This window comes from Salmo salar, chromosome ssa07, assembly GCF_905237065.1.
Source record: "Salmo salar chromosome ssa07, Ssal_v3.1, whole genome shotgun sequence".
Classification (NCBI taxonomy): domain Eukaryota; kingdom Metazoa; phylum Chordata; class Actinopteri; order Salmoniformes; family Salmonidae; genus Salmo; species Salmo salar.
Genome location: NC_059448.1, coordinates 16,410,470 through 16,425,617, shown reverse-complemented (window position 1 = coordinate 16,425,617; position 15,148 = coordinate 16,410,470). Strand labels below are relative to the sequence as shown.

General features: G+C 46.9%; 1 protein-coding gene across 2 annotated transcripts in view; it reads right to left on the bottom strand.

Annotated features, from left to right (window-relative positions):
* LOC106608634 (protein AF-9) overlaps nt 1-15,148 on the bottom strand; it is a 65,118-nt gene that overhangs the window by 10,366 nt on the left and 39,604 nt on the right. For both annotated transcript variants that reach the window (XM_045721604.1, XM_014206701.2), the window contains exons 3-7: nt 11,957-12,039; nt 11,505-11,648; nt 10,620-10,658; nt 9,416-9,544; nt 5,059-5,664 (exon numbers count right to left, since the gene is read on the bottom strand). In XM_045721604.1, the coding sequence (XP_045577560.1) occupies nt 5,059-5,664; nt 9,416-9,544; nt 10,620-10,658; nt 11,505-11,648; nt 11,957-12,039 (1,001 nt within the window). The remainder of the gene's footprint in view (nt 1-5,058; nt 5,665-9,415; nt 9,545-10,619; nt 10,659-11,504; nt 11,649-11,956; nt 12,040-15,148) is intronic.

Sequence of the window (15,148 nt, the reverse complement as noted above, 5' to 3'; positions counted from 1 at the left end):
GCGAGCAGAGGAGAGGGCGAGCGCCAGGAGAGGACGAGCGCGCGAGCAGAGGAGAGGGCGAGCCAGGAGAGCGACGAGCGCGCGAGCCAGGAGAGTGCGCTCGAGAGAGAGCGCTTGAGAGAGAGAGCGAGAGAGGAGAGCACAGAGTGCGCTCGAGAGAGCGAGAGGAGAGGACGAGCGCGCGAGCAGAGGAGAGGACGAGCAGAGGAGAGGGCGAGCGCCAGGAGAGGACTAGCGCGCGAGCAGAGGAGAGGACTAGTGCGCGAGCAGAGGAGAGGACGAGCGCGCGAGCAGAGGAGAGGACGAGCGCGCGAGCAGAGGAGAGGGCGAGCGCGACGAGCGCGCCAGCGCCAGGAGAGGACTAGCGCGCGAGCAGAGGAGAGGGCGAGCGCCAGGAGAGGACGAGCGTGCGAGCAGAGGAGAGGGCGAGCGCCAGGAGAGGACGAGCGCGCGAGCAGAGGAGAGGGCGAGCGCCAGGAGAGGACGAGCGCGCGAGCAGAGGAGAGGGCGAGCCAGGAGAGCGACGAGCGCGCGAGCCAGGAGAGTGCGCTCGAGAGAGAGCGCTTGAGAGAGAGAGCGAGAGAGGAGAGCACAGAGAGCGCTCGAGAGAGCGAGAGGAGAGGACGAGCGCGCGAGCAGAGGAGAGGACGAGCAGAGGAGAGGGCGAGCGCCAGGAGAGGACTAGCGCGCGAGCAGAGGAGAGGACTAGTGCGCGAGCAGAGGAGAGGACGAGCGCGAGCAGAGGAGAGGGCGAGCGCGACGAGCGCGCCAGCCAGGAGAGCGACGAGCGCGCCAGCCAGGAGAGCGACGAGCGCGCCAGCCAGGAGAGCGACGAGCGCGCCAGCCAGGAGAGCGACGAGCGCGCCAGCCAGGAGAGCGACGAGCGCACCAGCCAGGAGAGTGCTCGAGAGAGAGAGAGCGAGAGAGGAGAGCAGAGAGCGCGCTCGAGAGAGAGAGCGAGAGAGGAGAGCACAGAGAGCGCGCGAGCCAGGGGAGCACAGAGAGCGCGCGAGCCAGGGGAGCACAGAGAGAGAGAGAGAGAGAGCGAGCGCTCGAGCAAGGAGAGAGAGAGAGAGAGAGCGAGCGCTCGAGCAAGGAGAGAGAGAGAGAGAGCGAGCGCTCGAGCAATGAGAGAGAGAGAGAGCGAGCTCGAGCAAGGAGAGAGAGAGAGAGCGCGCTCGAGCAAGGAGAGAGAGAGAGAGCGGCGCTCGAGCAAGGAGAGAGAGAGAGAGAGAGCGCTCGAGCAAGGAGAGAGAGAGAGAGAGAGCGCTCGAGCAAGGAGAGAGAGAGAGCGAGCGCTCGAGCAAGGAGAGAGAGAGCGAGCGAGCGCTCGAGCAAGGAGAGAGAGAGAGAGCGAGCGCTCGAGCAAGGAGAGAGAGAGAGAGAGGCGCTCGAGCAAGGAGAGAGAGAGAGAGAGCGGCGCTCGAGCAAGGAGAGAGAGAGAGAGCGAGCGCTCGAGCAAGGAGAGAGAGAGAGAGAGCGCTCGAGCAAGGAGAGAGAGAGAGAGAGAGCGCTCGAGCAATGAGAGAGAGAGAGAGCGAGCGCTCGAGCAAGGAGAGAGAGAGAGCGAGCGCTCGAGCAAGGAGAGAGAGAGAGAGAGCAGCGCTCGAGCAAGGAGAGAGAGAGAGAGAGAGCGAGCGCTCGAGCAAGGAGAGAGAGAGAGAGAGAGCGAGCGCTCGAGCAAGGAGAGAGAGAGAGAGAAGCGAGCGCTCGAGCAAGGAGAGAGAGAGAGAGAGAGAGCGAGCGAGCGCTCGAGCAAGGAGAGAGAGAGAGAGAGAGCGAGCGAGCGCTCGAGCAAGGAGAGAGAGAGAGAGAGAGAGAGAGAGAGCGACGAGCGCTCGAGCAAGGAGAGAGAGAGAGAGCGAGCGCTCGAGCAAGAGAGAGAGAGAGAGAGAGAGCGAGCGAGCGCTCGAGCAAGGAGAGAGAGAGAGAGAGAGAGCGAGCACTTGAGCAAGGAGAGAGAGAGAGAGCGAGCGCTCGAGCAAGGAGAGAAAGAGAGAGCGAGCGCTCGAGCAAGGAGAGAGAGAGAGAGAGAGAGAGAGAGCGAGCGAGCTCGAGCAGAGAGAGAGAGAGAGAGAGAGCGAGAGCGCTCGAGCAGAGAGAGAGAGAGCGCTCGAGCAAGAGAGAGAGAGAGAGAGAGAGAGCGAGCGCTCGAGCAAAGAGAGAGAGAGAGAGAGAGAGAGAGGGAGCGCTCGAGCAGAGAGAGAGAGAGAGCGAGAGAGAGAGAGAGAGAGAGCGAGAGAGAGCGAGAGAGAGAGCGAGAGAGAGAGCGAGAGAGAGAGCGAGAGAGAGAGCGAGAGAGAGAGCGAGAGAGAGAGCGAGAGAGAGAGCGAGAGAGAGAGCAGAGAGAGAGAGAGAGAGAGAGAGAGCGAGCGCTCGAGCAAGGAGAGAGAGCGAGCGAGAGAGAGAGCGAGAGAGCACAAGCAAGGAGAGAGAGAGAGCGCTCGAGAGAGAGGAGAGTGCTGATAGAGAGCGCGAGCCTCCAATAGACAGTTCGCCCCTTAGGGCATGGTACAGAGCCATTCTAGGTACAGAGCGAGGTCAAAAGGCATGGAAACTTCAATGGCCGTCAACTTAGACAACAAACATGCAGCTGGTCTATTGGTTTATGGGTCCAGGCTTCTTCAGTACGTCGTAAATCTCACCGCCACTCTGCTTTAGGGGCTTTTGTCTTGCCTTGCTCAAAGCCACCAAAGCAGCCCTCTTAAAGGACAATAAACATGACTTTAGTCGTAGATTGCTCTAATCAATCTGCCCTCTCTTCTCTTTCAGAGGGTCCCAAAGTGTGAGACAGGCACAAGATGAACGTCGCTGGACTTGGCCAAAACGTCTGTTAATTTGCTCTCGATTCAGCAGGAGGTTGAGCAAACAAGCTAGTTTTGATGTGAATTAAGGTTCTGTGAGCTTTCAGTTTGGTCGTGGAGTAGGTCAATCTAACACAAACTACTTTTAACTCGCAGACGTGTAGCACTCCACAAACACAAAACCAGCCGCAAACTACTACTGTTTCTCTGAGAAAGGAGCAGGACAGCATGGACGGTGACGTGCACACAGCCTACACATTTCATATAGATGAGGGACTAGTTTGTTTACTGTGGCACAAAATTAGGCAAACGCTAACAAATGGACACGTCCATGATGCAGAGCCTGTCTCAATTACATGACAGGGAAGTTAGCCTGACCTACGAGTCCGTTCATATGATCTAGCCGTGTGTACTGGTGGGGCCTTGAGGCTTTTTCCGCTCTTCTTACTACTCTCTCCCTCCACTTTGGTGGTTCCTTGTTTACCCCAGGCCTACACAGCATGGTGGAAGCCCAGATCAAAAGGACGCGAGTAGGGCTAGCCAGGACTGGGCCACCAGGGTCGTCATGGCAGCCCGTGGAGAGGACTGAGCACCTGGCATTTGTCTCCACTCACCCTGCACCCACCCTACTTCCCATTTAAGACCAGTACTGTAGGGTAAATCCCCACCATCACACACAGCTCCTACATCCCCCACCCACCCCACCCCGTGGACACGTTTGGCTTTAGGTTGCAATGCCTCTGCTGGTTCTGGCAGGGAAATGGTTAAGGGAGATTAGCGTGTGTGTGTGTGTGTGTGTGTGTGTGTAATGTATTTGGAGTGGGGCCAGTGAACACGCCATGGGCATGAAAGAGAACAGTTGAAAGCAAACAGAGAAGGACAATGCGATGCTTTCTGCCATAAATGCAGAATGTTTGGCCCCTTTTTCCTCCTTTCTAAAGGCAAAAGATTAAAGAGGAACTCTTGGCTATTCATGGCGTCCTTTTCCCATTCTCCTTGGGTGTCGTAAAACCCAGCTTGCTTTTCTGCTAATAAAACAGTCCCTGCTTTGTGTTCCGAGTTTCTTCACTGAACACGTAAGGAGCTGGCAACCCTCTGAAAGATCGACGGATTCATTTCAAGTTTTAAATAAGAGGCAGGAGTCGTGTCTGAAATCTAGGCTTGCCTACTACTTAAACTGCATACTGTGTAGTAATCATACTACATACTGTTTAGAACGTACTGTTAAGTAAAAACAAATGCAGTAAGCAACAAATATCAGCATACTAGTATCATCCTACTGAGAATGTGTCATTAATGCACCATTGCGTTGATTGCCGCCATTCGTTCATTTTGGTACAGTTGATCATCAGTGGTTGTCAAACACGTCGGTCTCGAAAAACTATTCTCGTTCTCAATAGTGTGCAGCGAATTCTACTAGATGAAAATCCGAAATGAGTATGACATCCTGGCATTTAAAAGCATACATTCTCAAAATTTCACATACTATATAAAAAAATAAACGCCTACAGTTTAGAATGCAAGTACATGTATTGGGACACGGCCAATGTGAAAGAGAGAAGGGGTATTTCAGATTTTTTCCCCCATCTTGACTCCATCAGCAACATGATGCTTCCAAAGGATCTAGAATGCAGTACAAAAAAAGCATTCCCAGAACTAATTCTTTGCGTAGATTAGCAAATTGTCAATTTTTCGCTCTCTTCAGAATGCAACTGCATCCTGCATTTTGCAGAACATTCTAAACTGCAAACATTATAGTTGCTTGGCATGGGCAGCTTTTTGGGCTTTGTCAAAATGGAACACCGGGTGGGAAATTCATGGAGATGGGTGGTGGTTTAGGAGGTATCCATTCCTTGTTACCATCATCCATACAAAAGCAGCCCATATGCAGCTGAATACCCACCATGTTTAAGATTGCCTCCTCTCTGTTGTTCCTGCATGTGAAGCCGTAACAGTAACAGAAAGCAATGGAACAATTCATCGATCCATTAATGTCATGGATTGCTCAAAAGGTACACCTGGTTTTCACCACTCACTGATTCGAAGGAAGAGATGAAAACCATCAGACACTGGCCACGAGGACTGGAATTACACATCCCTGAATCAATCCTTTTTTAAAACTAAAATAAAATTGTAGGAGCTACAAAGTAGAGCCCAGAAGACATGAAACTATAATTCAACACTTACTTCCAATGTGGTCAAGACAGACCACACCAACCAACAAAAACACCAAGTACAAAAAGGCCTCACTCACCTCTGATTTGGTGGACATATTGTCCTCCATGTCAGAGTAGTTAACGTCCATCAGCTCCGGGAAAGGCGGCAGCGTCAACGCCTTTCTGCGCTCCCCCAGCACCTCGCGGCCGTCCACCCGCAGTTTAGCAGGCTGCACCTGGGATTTGTCCTTCAGCAGTTTCTTATCTGAGTGGTGGGACTGGGCGTGCGACAGGGACGAGCCCCCTGACGGTTTTAAAGACAATTCCGATAAGTTTTTCTTGCGCTTTTTGGTCACGTGGTCCTCGCAGGCAGTGACAGACAGTCGTTTGTTAGTCCCCGCCCCAGACCCGGCCCCGTGCGAGTAGCCCCCGTCCTGCCGGTGCTCCTTGGACATGGCCTTGGGCTCCTTGAAGCCCATCTTGGGGATGGGGGGGTTGTCACGAAGAAGAGGCTGGTTCTCTTTGGGTTTCTTGGAGAAATTTTTGGAGGCTTTGCTGGGTTCCCTGCCACAGTCTCGGAAGGCACTTTTGGTCTCTTTTATAGGCTTGTCTTTGTGGTCCTTTGAGGGTTTGTGTAGCTTGGATGAGCTGCTACTGTTAGAAGTGGTGGTGGTGAGGAGGGCGCCAGTTCCTTTGGAGCTGTCCTGCGGCAAAAAGCACAGGCCAAAGATTAGGTCTCAATTTATTTAGATAACTTGATGATAGACCATCTATAGGATCCTATCAACTTTGACTCTTGATTTGCAACAACTTGCTCGAGTTCGGTTTTGAGCTACCTTTAAGTTTAGTGGATAGGTTAACATTTTATTGATAGTTAGTGAAACATCTTAAATCATTTGGATTACATATAACATTACATAAGCTTTGTAAATAACGAAAGGTTAGTTCAGCCCTAACTAATGCTCCAAGGATTACGGACTGGCAAGAGGGAAGTTGATGAATGGAGAAATCCCACTTCAGGGTCAGTGGACACGACAGGGCAAACACCTAATTAGTCTGTTTGACACACTGGCGATTAGCAACAACGTGGGTCAAAAAGCTTGGCTAATAGTAACTCCCGGGTGCCCAGAGCAGATGGTAGGGGCCGAACACTAACTTCTTGACCTCAAGGCCTTTTGTACATACAGTCCTTCAGAAAGTATTCACACCCCTTGACTTTTTCCACATCTTGTTGTGTTGTTACAGCCTGAATTTAAAATGGATTCAATTAAGATGTCACTGGCCAACACACAATAACCCCACAATGTCAAAGTGGAATTGTTTATACATTTTTACTAATTAATAAAAAGCTGAAATGTCTTGAGTCAATAAGTATTCAACCCCTTTCTTACGGCAAGCCTAAATAAGTTCAGGAGTAAAACTCTGCTTAACAAGTCACATAATAAGTTGCGTGGACTTACTGTGTGCAATAGGCGTTTAACAAATTTTTAATGACTACCTCATCTTTGTACCCCACACATACAGATAATTGTAAGGTCCCTCAGTCAAGCAGTGAATTTCAAACCCAGAATCAACCAAAGACCAGAGAAGTTTTCCTATGCCTAATAAAAGAAAGGCACCTATTGGTGATGGATAACGTTTTTAAAGCAGACATTGAATATCCTTTTGAGCATGGTGAAGTTATTAAGTACACTTTGGATGGTATATGAATACACCCAATCACTGCTAAGATACAGGCATCCTTCCTAACTCAGTTGCCGGAGAGGAAAGAAACCACTCAGGGATTTCACCATGAGGCCAATAGTGACTTTAAAAACAGTTAGAGTTTAGTGGCTGTGATAGTTTTCTCCTGAGGATGTATCAACAACATTCTAGTTACTCCACAATAATAACCTAATTGACAAATGTGAAGAGGAAGCCTGTGCAGAATAACAATATTTCAAAAACATGCATCCTGTTTGCAATAAGGCACTAAAGTAAAACTAAAAACAATGTGGCAAAGAAATTAACTGTGTTCTAAATACAAATTGTTATGTTTGGGACACCACCAGCATGGTGGTGGCTGCATCATTTTATGAGTATGCTTGTCATCGTCAAGGACTGAGGATTTATTTTAGCATAAAAATAAACTGAATAGAGCTAAACACAGGCAAATCCTAGAGGGAAACCTAGTTCAATCTGCTTTCCAACAGACACTGGGACTATTGTACAATCCAGGTGTGGAATGCCTTTAGACTTACCCAGAAAGACTAACAGCTGTAAAATCGCTGCCAAAGGGATTCTAACATGTATTGACTCGTGGATACATATGTAAATTAGATATCTGTATTTCATTTTTAATAAATGTGCAAACATTTCTAAAAACAGTTTTCCCTGTCATTATGTGTGTGTAGATGGGTGAGATTGTTTTTTTTTTTAATTAATTTTGAATTCAGGATGTAACAACAAAATGTGGAATAAGTCAAGGGGTATGAATACTTTGAAGGCACTGTACGTACCACTGAAATTAGTCTAAAGTCTAGACTGTTGACTAGATATTCCAGGGAAATGTGTAGGGATAATGAAATTAGAGGTTTGCCACGTCACAGTGAGATTTATTGGGGTCAAAATAAAAAAATAAAAATAATTCTCTACCGGGGACAATTTACTTGGCTTCTAGCGTGGGGGGGCTTGATTACAATGCTCAAATCTATACACCCCTGACAACTAAATGAGCAAAGACAATGTTAAGTCTGGCCATAGCATATCAAAGGAATCCTAATAATCAGTGTTCATTCATTTTAGAGAAAGCCCTTGAGCCACCCTGGGGCTCTTGGACTGCTGTGTCAATGAAGAGTCTAACAACAAGGTAAAAGAAAAAAAGGGATTCCAGTTTGCTTGAGAAGAGACCTGGGAACTTGTCTTGTCCAGAATGTGGGGGAAGGGAGGGAAGACTCAACAGCTGTAAGCGCGACCTTCATTTGCGCGGACGGTGAAAAAAAAAAAAAAAAACCTGGAGGTGGAAGCGAGTGCATTTCCTTTTCTCCAACTAAACGACGTGACCCGTGTGTCCCGGGGTCACGCCTTCTGGCCCCCAGTCAATATTTCATAGATGTCTTAAAGCCATTAAGCACGTCTAGACGGTAGGGGTGTGTTATGACCTGCCCAAACCTTTTGATTTAGTCTATCTGCTCCTGACCCCTTGACCCCTTGAACCTCTAGCTGCTAACCCGCTCACACAAAACTGTTTTAGACCAGTAAAAGGTGGAGATAAAGTGATGCTCTATCAATACCAGCCAACCCCCCCCCCCCAATACCAAAAGCCTGGCACGTTAATAGATGCACCCAGAACATGTAAACCTAGAGAGGCCATGAAAGTGAATGGACTGAGCAAAGTCGAAGGTACCCCGGAAATGCACATGTCAACGTTTGCTGAATGTCAAACGGCTACAGTCCTAAGAGTATCACAGGATTCTTTGCAAGTTAATACGATCTGCAGGCATTTCACTGTTCTAAAGAACTTTTCATGCCAAGCACCAGCAAATACATTCCATGTTACTTAAGATGGTAACATTTTAAATTGAGTATATGGATGTGTGCATTATGTACTTTACTAGTCTCCTTGTAATAATGACCTGCCACTCAGCACTATGTACAGAGAATATTACAACGCTGTACATAACAGTTCTGCTTAGAACTGTCAAGGCAATTAAAAAAAAGTCCAAAACAGCTCAACGAGTAATGTGCAATAACGAGTTTCAGCAGTTTTGTTTTGCCTATAGAAATGCACTTACAGTCAAGTATAAAAAGGCAGACTGCCATAGCAATCAGTAACACTTAAAAAAAGCCATGTGGGGTACAAGTGATCCGGAAGGAGAGGAGACAACAGTAGGTGGGTTGCCATTGGATGTTAGTGGAAGTGTGTGTGTGTGTGTGTGTGTGTGTGTGTGACCCCTCTGCTCCATCAGTAATCCATCACACACAGTCTGTTTGGATTGGAAACCGTTTCCATGTGCACCGGGCCTTTCGTAACCCGGCCCTTGCAGGAGTGGGCTCTGCCGGGCCGTGGTAAATGATAACATTTAAAGGGCCTAAAAATAACACTTAATGAAAGCAACATGCCAGTTAGACCCCATATACATGTCGTTTCCATCCATGATTCGAAAGTTGGTTCTCTGAGACTGCTAGAGAACAATTGCATCACAATGAAACACTGATGCGTACCAAGTTTCAACAGGCTTTAAAACTAGTGACTTTTATATACTGCCTAATGGATACATTATGGCCATTGCTATAAGCGCTATCAGTAGCATACCTTGCATAAGCCCAAGTCGAGCATCTCTTGAAAATCCACAGACTTCAAATACCCTCAACATCTTTGAACCTAGCCAACTATGCAGGGATTAAGCTGGGGGAGACTTCGAAGAAGTGGGAATTTTTGGGGACGAGAGGGAGGACGGGGAGACCGCCACTGACCTTTGACCCCGGGAAGGCCTTGCTCTTCTTAGCATCAGACAATGTCAATGTCAGGGAGCTGCTGGGGAGGGTGGGCAGCTTGAGATGCTGGCCGAACAGAGACGTGGAGCCCTCCTGCATTACCATCACCTGGAAGCAAAATGGGGTCATTAAACCGATGCCTTCATCCGAAGTGACTTATAGATCATAGGTGACACCCATTTTAATATAGAAATGTAGCAGATGTGGGAATCAAACCTACAACAGAAGCAACATAACAGTAAAGACAACAAAACACTACAATAAAAAAAAAGACATTAACAGAATTATATTGTCCTGATCAGCATGTGTAAAACTGAGTTTTGTATCTTATTGTGCGCTCAGTCTGGGAGTGAAGAGCTTTATGAATCTATTTGAATTGAAAGTACTGCATCAATTGGACAGTTTCTTAATTCCTGCTTATAATAGTGGATTGTGTGTGGAACTTAAGACCGCTTTTGTTTGGACAAAAACTTAGGCCAGGCTAACGTATTATCGTAGTGGTCTCGTCGATGCCAAGAGCAATAAACTTAACATTCGAGCACTTAACACTGCACGTTGTTCCTGGAATCCCTCACAGGCAGTCATTGCTTTGCATGGAATGACAGTGAGCACGCGAAGAAAAGACAACACAGCTGCTTCACTGTGGGTCTAAATTTGAGGGTGCATTTGTTTGCGGTGTCACTTCAACATAGCAGCCGAGGGAAGAATGAATGTTTCATGTCTTGCCTAGCAGCAAGAGGTTAACAAAGGGTTAAAGCGCCACTGAGAACACGCGGCCTGTTTCTCAGAAGCTCCAGTGCCCTGCAGTTGAAATGAGCTGCTGTGAGTCAGCACCAAAACAACTTAGTAAGCATTTCCTTTCATACAACTTTCCCCACCTTCCGGTGTTTCCATGACCCTTTCTCCAATAGAAGAGGGGGACAATAGAGCAAGGCACGGGGTGGGTTCCGCCTTTACAATGGCAGAGGAAACACTGGGTCAACAACATGCGGAAAGTCTCAGAAATAATAGAAGCTCATCCAACTGTGCGTATTGGATAAAGGTCCCAAATATTACTGTGGGTCATGCTTAGAAGTCTATATTGCCATAGTGAGAGAGTCATAGCATTGGGGAAGATACAAAATCAACACATTCTTACGTAAATGTTTCAATTTGAAGAGAACGCTAGTTCACAAAGTCTTACTTTAGAGTCTTCCAAACTTCTTTTGTTAGGATCCCGTTGCTGTGGACACACAAAAAGCATATCAGTGTACACACAGCAATCAGCTGTATTGGAGAAGGCCTGAAAACATCCAGTGGGCTGAAGAAATGTGACTGACAAACCAGTCTCTCAATTAGACCACATCACATTCAGTGCACATCTGTTGCCAATCTTATTCATTTCCTCTGAAAAGGAATCCAATCTACGTTAAAGTGCACGGTGTTGTGCGCACAGCCATAAAGCATTGGTGTGTTACTGGAATGAGCATGGCAGGGGGGCCTGCTAAAAATAAAAACACACCCCTAATCTTGTAAATTCCATAAGTTCCTGAAGATATTGTCCACTGAAATAATTAAGAAATCTATTCCAAAATGGACATTCCTATGTGGGCACAAGGCTTTCTGGAGGGCACTGGGAAGAAAGAATAAACGTGTGTGTAAACAAAAAAAGCACTTCATTCCAGTCATAAAACATGACTGTGAGAGTGGTTTGCCTGCCAATGGCTGACCTGATAAGCCCTTTTTCCTGCCGATGGCAGGTCTGATGTGTGACCGACATGGATGATACCTAGTTGCCAGCAAGGTCGTTTAAAAAAAAAAAAAGAGCTACTCATTGGTCTACGCTCCATTTAACTTCTGAATTGTCATTTAAATCGTTTACCTTTCCAGGTGGTGTTTATCTCAATAGCCTTAAGCATGGGTGGCCATACTGGATATTCAGGGCTTTGCTCCAGCCCTTGTCCTGATGATTACCTCAAGCAGGGATGGAGCAAGCCTGTAAATCCAGTATGGCTACCCATTCTTAAGGCTATTAGGACAAACACCTGCTATTGAGATGTTCCTCCCCCACCCTCCAGTCTTGCCGTACCCCGCCGGCTTTGAGCAGCTTCCTGCGGAACTCCTCCGTGGGGTTGTTGAAGGTGAGCTTCTCGCAGCGCAGGTGATTGACAGGCGGGTGGCCGTCCAGGTGTAGGAACAGGTCGTAGTCGAAGCGCACTTTCTTAGGTTCTTCCTGAGAAGAGCAGTGGGACATCCGTAGGAACAAAAGAAAGGAGTGAAGTCAGTTGCGTACTAAAGTCCAAAATGGTAAACAGTCATACAAAAGCAAATTTGTTAATTAACCATATGGAATTCATAAAAGATCAACATCAGCACTGACCACATTAAATGTGTGACATTTTTCAAACGCTCAACATAGATCATTTAAAAAAAATACCAACGATCATGGTCACCAATGGTACATAAATCTGGTTAAGCCATATGTTCACAGCTTGGGATCTTCAGTAAGCAATACGCGTCGAAACCTTGTTAAAAATGTACCTTATTTCTGAAGTAAACTTCAATGGGCAAGATGAAGCCTGCGTATCCAGACTCCTCCACTTTATAGGGTGGATCCTTACACACTGAAACGAAGGGGAGGAAAATCAGCTTTTCACTCAACGCAGGCGTCACTTGTAAAGGTGTGACGTGTCCTATGTAACAAATGCCAGTGTGTGCATAGAGTCCCTCAAGGATATATAAAATATCTGGGGAGCAGTGTGTCCCTGTGTGCTCCCGTCTCACCGATCTTCCACTGTTTCTAATGTTTCTGTCAATAAAGCCTTGAATAGGAAAGGGAGTGATTCTCCCCTCTCCTTTAATAAAAAAAAGTAATGTGAATGTGACAACAGCACCAAGTCTCAAGGTAGCAGTTCATTTCCTAGCATGGCTCTAATATAATAGGTATTTTACCATGCATATTCATCAAGGCGACCTTAAGATTACAAACAGAAAGCCCTTTGTGTGCGTGTGTGTGCGTGTGTGTGTGTGTGTGTGTGTGTGTGTGTACAAGACATTGGCACTAATGGGAATTGGAATCTGTTGCTGCCAGCCAGCAGCACTTGCTTACAACTCAACACTGCCAGTGCCAAGACACTACATGAAATGCAGCGCTCTCTCATGGGATCTCATTATAAAACATGAAGACAATTTCCGCCAATAATCTGACGCAATGTCGATACCAGAAACCCTGGGCTTATATTAGATAGAAATACACATCCCAAAGACTTGGATCTTCCCAACAGCACACCACGACACACTTAGTTCCCATCAGGCTGATCAGGACAAACAACCTGCGCTTCAGGTCAGGTGACAACCTCAGACACCCATTTGTCATTCTCTACATCCCAGGGGGCTTTGCAGCAAGACTGCCAGCTTGTCTGCATGTGGAGTCAATATGTATTTACTGATAGTAGTTGCTCTTCAATTTGCCTTTCAGCTGCCTTACTAACTCCATTTCAATTATTTTAGCTTTTGCTAGTCTTTACGGATTAGTATGAGCAGCATAACCATAGCCAGTACAGATTGGACATTTACTTAGTGCTTTATCAATGTACAATGGGCTCCATTGCCCATTTCATCTCATTTGGAGGGGTAAGTACACTATATTGTATTTAACTAGGCAAGTCAGTTAAGAACAAATTCTTATTTACAATGGCCAGCCTACCAAAAGGCCTCCTGCGGGGACGGGGGCTGGGATATTTACAAAAATATAGGACAACACACACATCACGACGAGACAACACTACATAAAGAGAGACCTAAGACAACATAGCAAGGTAGGAACACATGACAACACAGCATGTTAGCAACACAACATGGTAGCAGCACAAAACATGGTACAAACATTATTGGGCACAGACAACAGCAAAGGGCAAGAAGGTCGAGATAACGATAAATCCCGCGAAGCAGTCACTGTCACTAAGAGTGTCCATGATTGAGTCTTTGAATGAAGAGATTGAGATCAAACTGTCCAGTTTGAGTGTTTGTTGCAGCTCGTTCGTCGCTAGCTGCAGCGAACTGAAAAACACGAGCAACCTAGGGATGTGTGTGCTTTGGGGACCATTAACAGAATGTGACTGGCAGAACGGGTGTTGTATGTGGAGGATGAGGGCTGCAGTAGATATCTCAGATAGGGGGGAGTGAGGCCTAAGAGGGTTTTATAAATAAGCATCAACCAGTGGGTCTTGCGACAGGTATACAGAGATGGCCAGTTTACAGATTGCAGTGATGTGTCCTATAAGGCGCATTGGTGGCAAGTCTAATAGCCGAATTGTAAAGAACATCTAGCCGCTCGAGAGCACCCTTACCTGCCGATCTATAAATTACGTCTCCGTAATCTAGCATGGGTAGGATGGTCATCTGAATCAGGGTTAGTTTGGCAGCTGGGGTGGAAGAGGAGCGATTACAATAGAGGAAACCTAGTCTAGATTTAACTTCAGCTTTGATATGTGCTAAGGACAGTGTACCGTCTAGCCATACTCCCAAGTACTTGTATGAGGTGACTACCTCAAGCTCTAAACCCTCAGAGGTAGTAAATCACACCTGTGGGGAGAGGGGCATTCATTCTTCTTACCATTCTTCTTGTTTTGGAGGTGTTCAGAACAAGGTTAAGGGCAGAGAAAGCTTGTTGGACACTAAGAAAGCTTTGTTGTAGAGCATTTAATAATCCGGGAGGGGCCAGCTGAGTATAAAACTATCATCTGCATATAAATGGATGAGAGTGATTCCTATTGCCTGAGCAATGTTGTTCAAGTAAATTGACAAGAGCGTGGGGCCTAGGATCAAGCCTTGGGGTACGCCCTTGTTGACAGGCAGTGGCTGAGACAGCAGATGTTCTGACTTTATACAACGCACTCTTTGAGAGCGGTAGTTTTCAAACCAGGCCAAAGACCCCTCAGAGACATCAATACTCCTTAGCCAGCCCACAAGAATGGAATGGTCTACCGTCTCAAAAGCTTTGGCCAAGTCAGTAAGAATAGCAGCACAACATTGCTTAGAATCAAGGGCAATGGTGACATCATTGAGGACCATTAAGGTTGCAGTGACATCCATAACCTGAGCGGAAACTAAATTGCATACCAGAGTGAATACTATAGACATAAAAAAAACCAGTCAGTTGATTATTTTTCCAACACGTTTGATAAACAGGGCAAAAATAAAAATAAGCCTATAACAGTTAGGATCAGCTTGATCTCCCCTTTAAAAATAAAGGATGAACCGTGGCTGCCTTCCAAGCAATGGGAACCTCCCCAAAGAGGAGAGACAGGTTAAAAAAAGGTCAAAGATAAGGTTGCTGCCCCTATCATTGCCAAGCCTAAGAGCCTAAACCCAGATGTTTTTTGGGGGTCAAGTTTAAGGAGCTCCTTTAGCACCTCGGACTCAGTGACCACCTGCAAGGTGAAACTTTGTAGTGGGACAGGGGAAAAAGAGGAGAATCGGGCTAGTTGCATTAGAAGGGGTGGGAGATGAGGAAATGTTGGACAGGCAAGGCTGAGTCAAATAGGAATCCTGACTTAATGACGTTGTGACTAAAGAGCTCAGCCATGTGCTTATTGTAAGTAACAATCACATCAACATCAAGGGACATGGGCAGCTGTGAGGAGGAGGGTTTATTCTCCAGGTCTTTAACTATTTTCCAGAACTTCTTGGGGTTAGACCCAAAGAAAGAGAACTGCTCCTAAAAGTAACAAA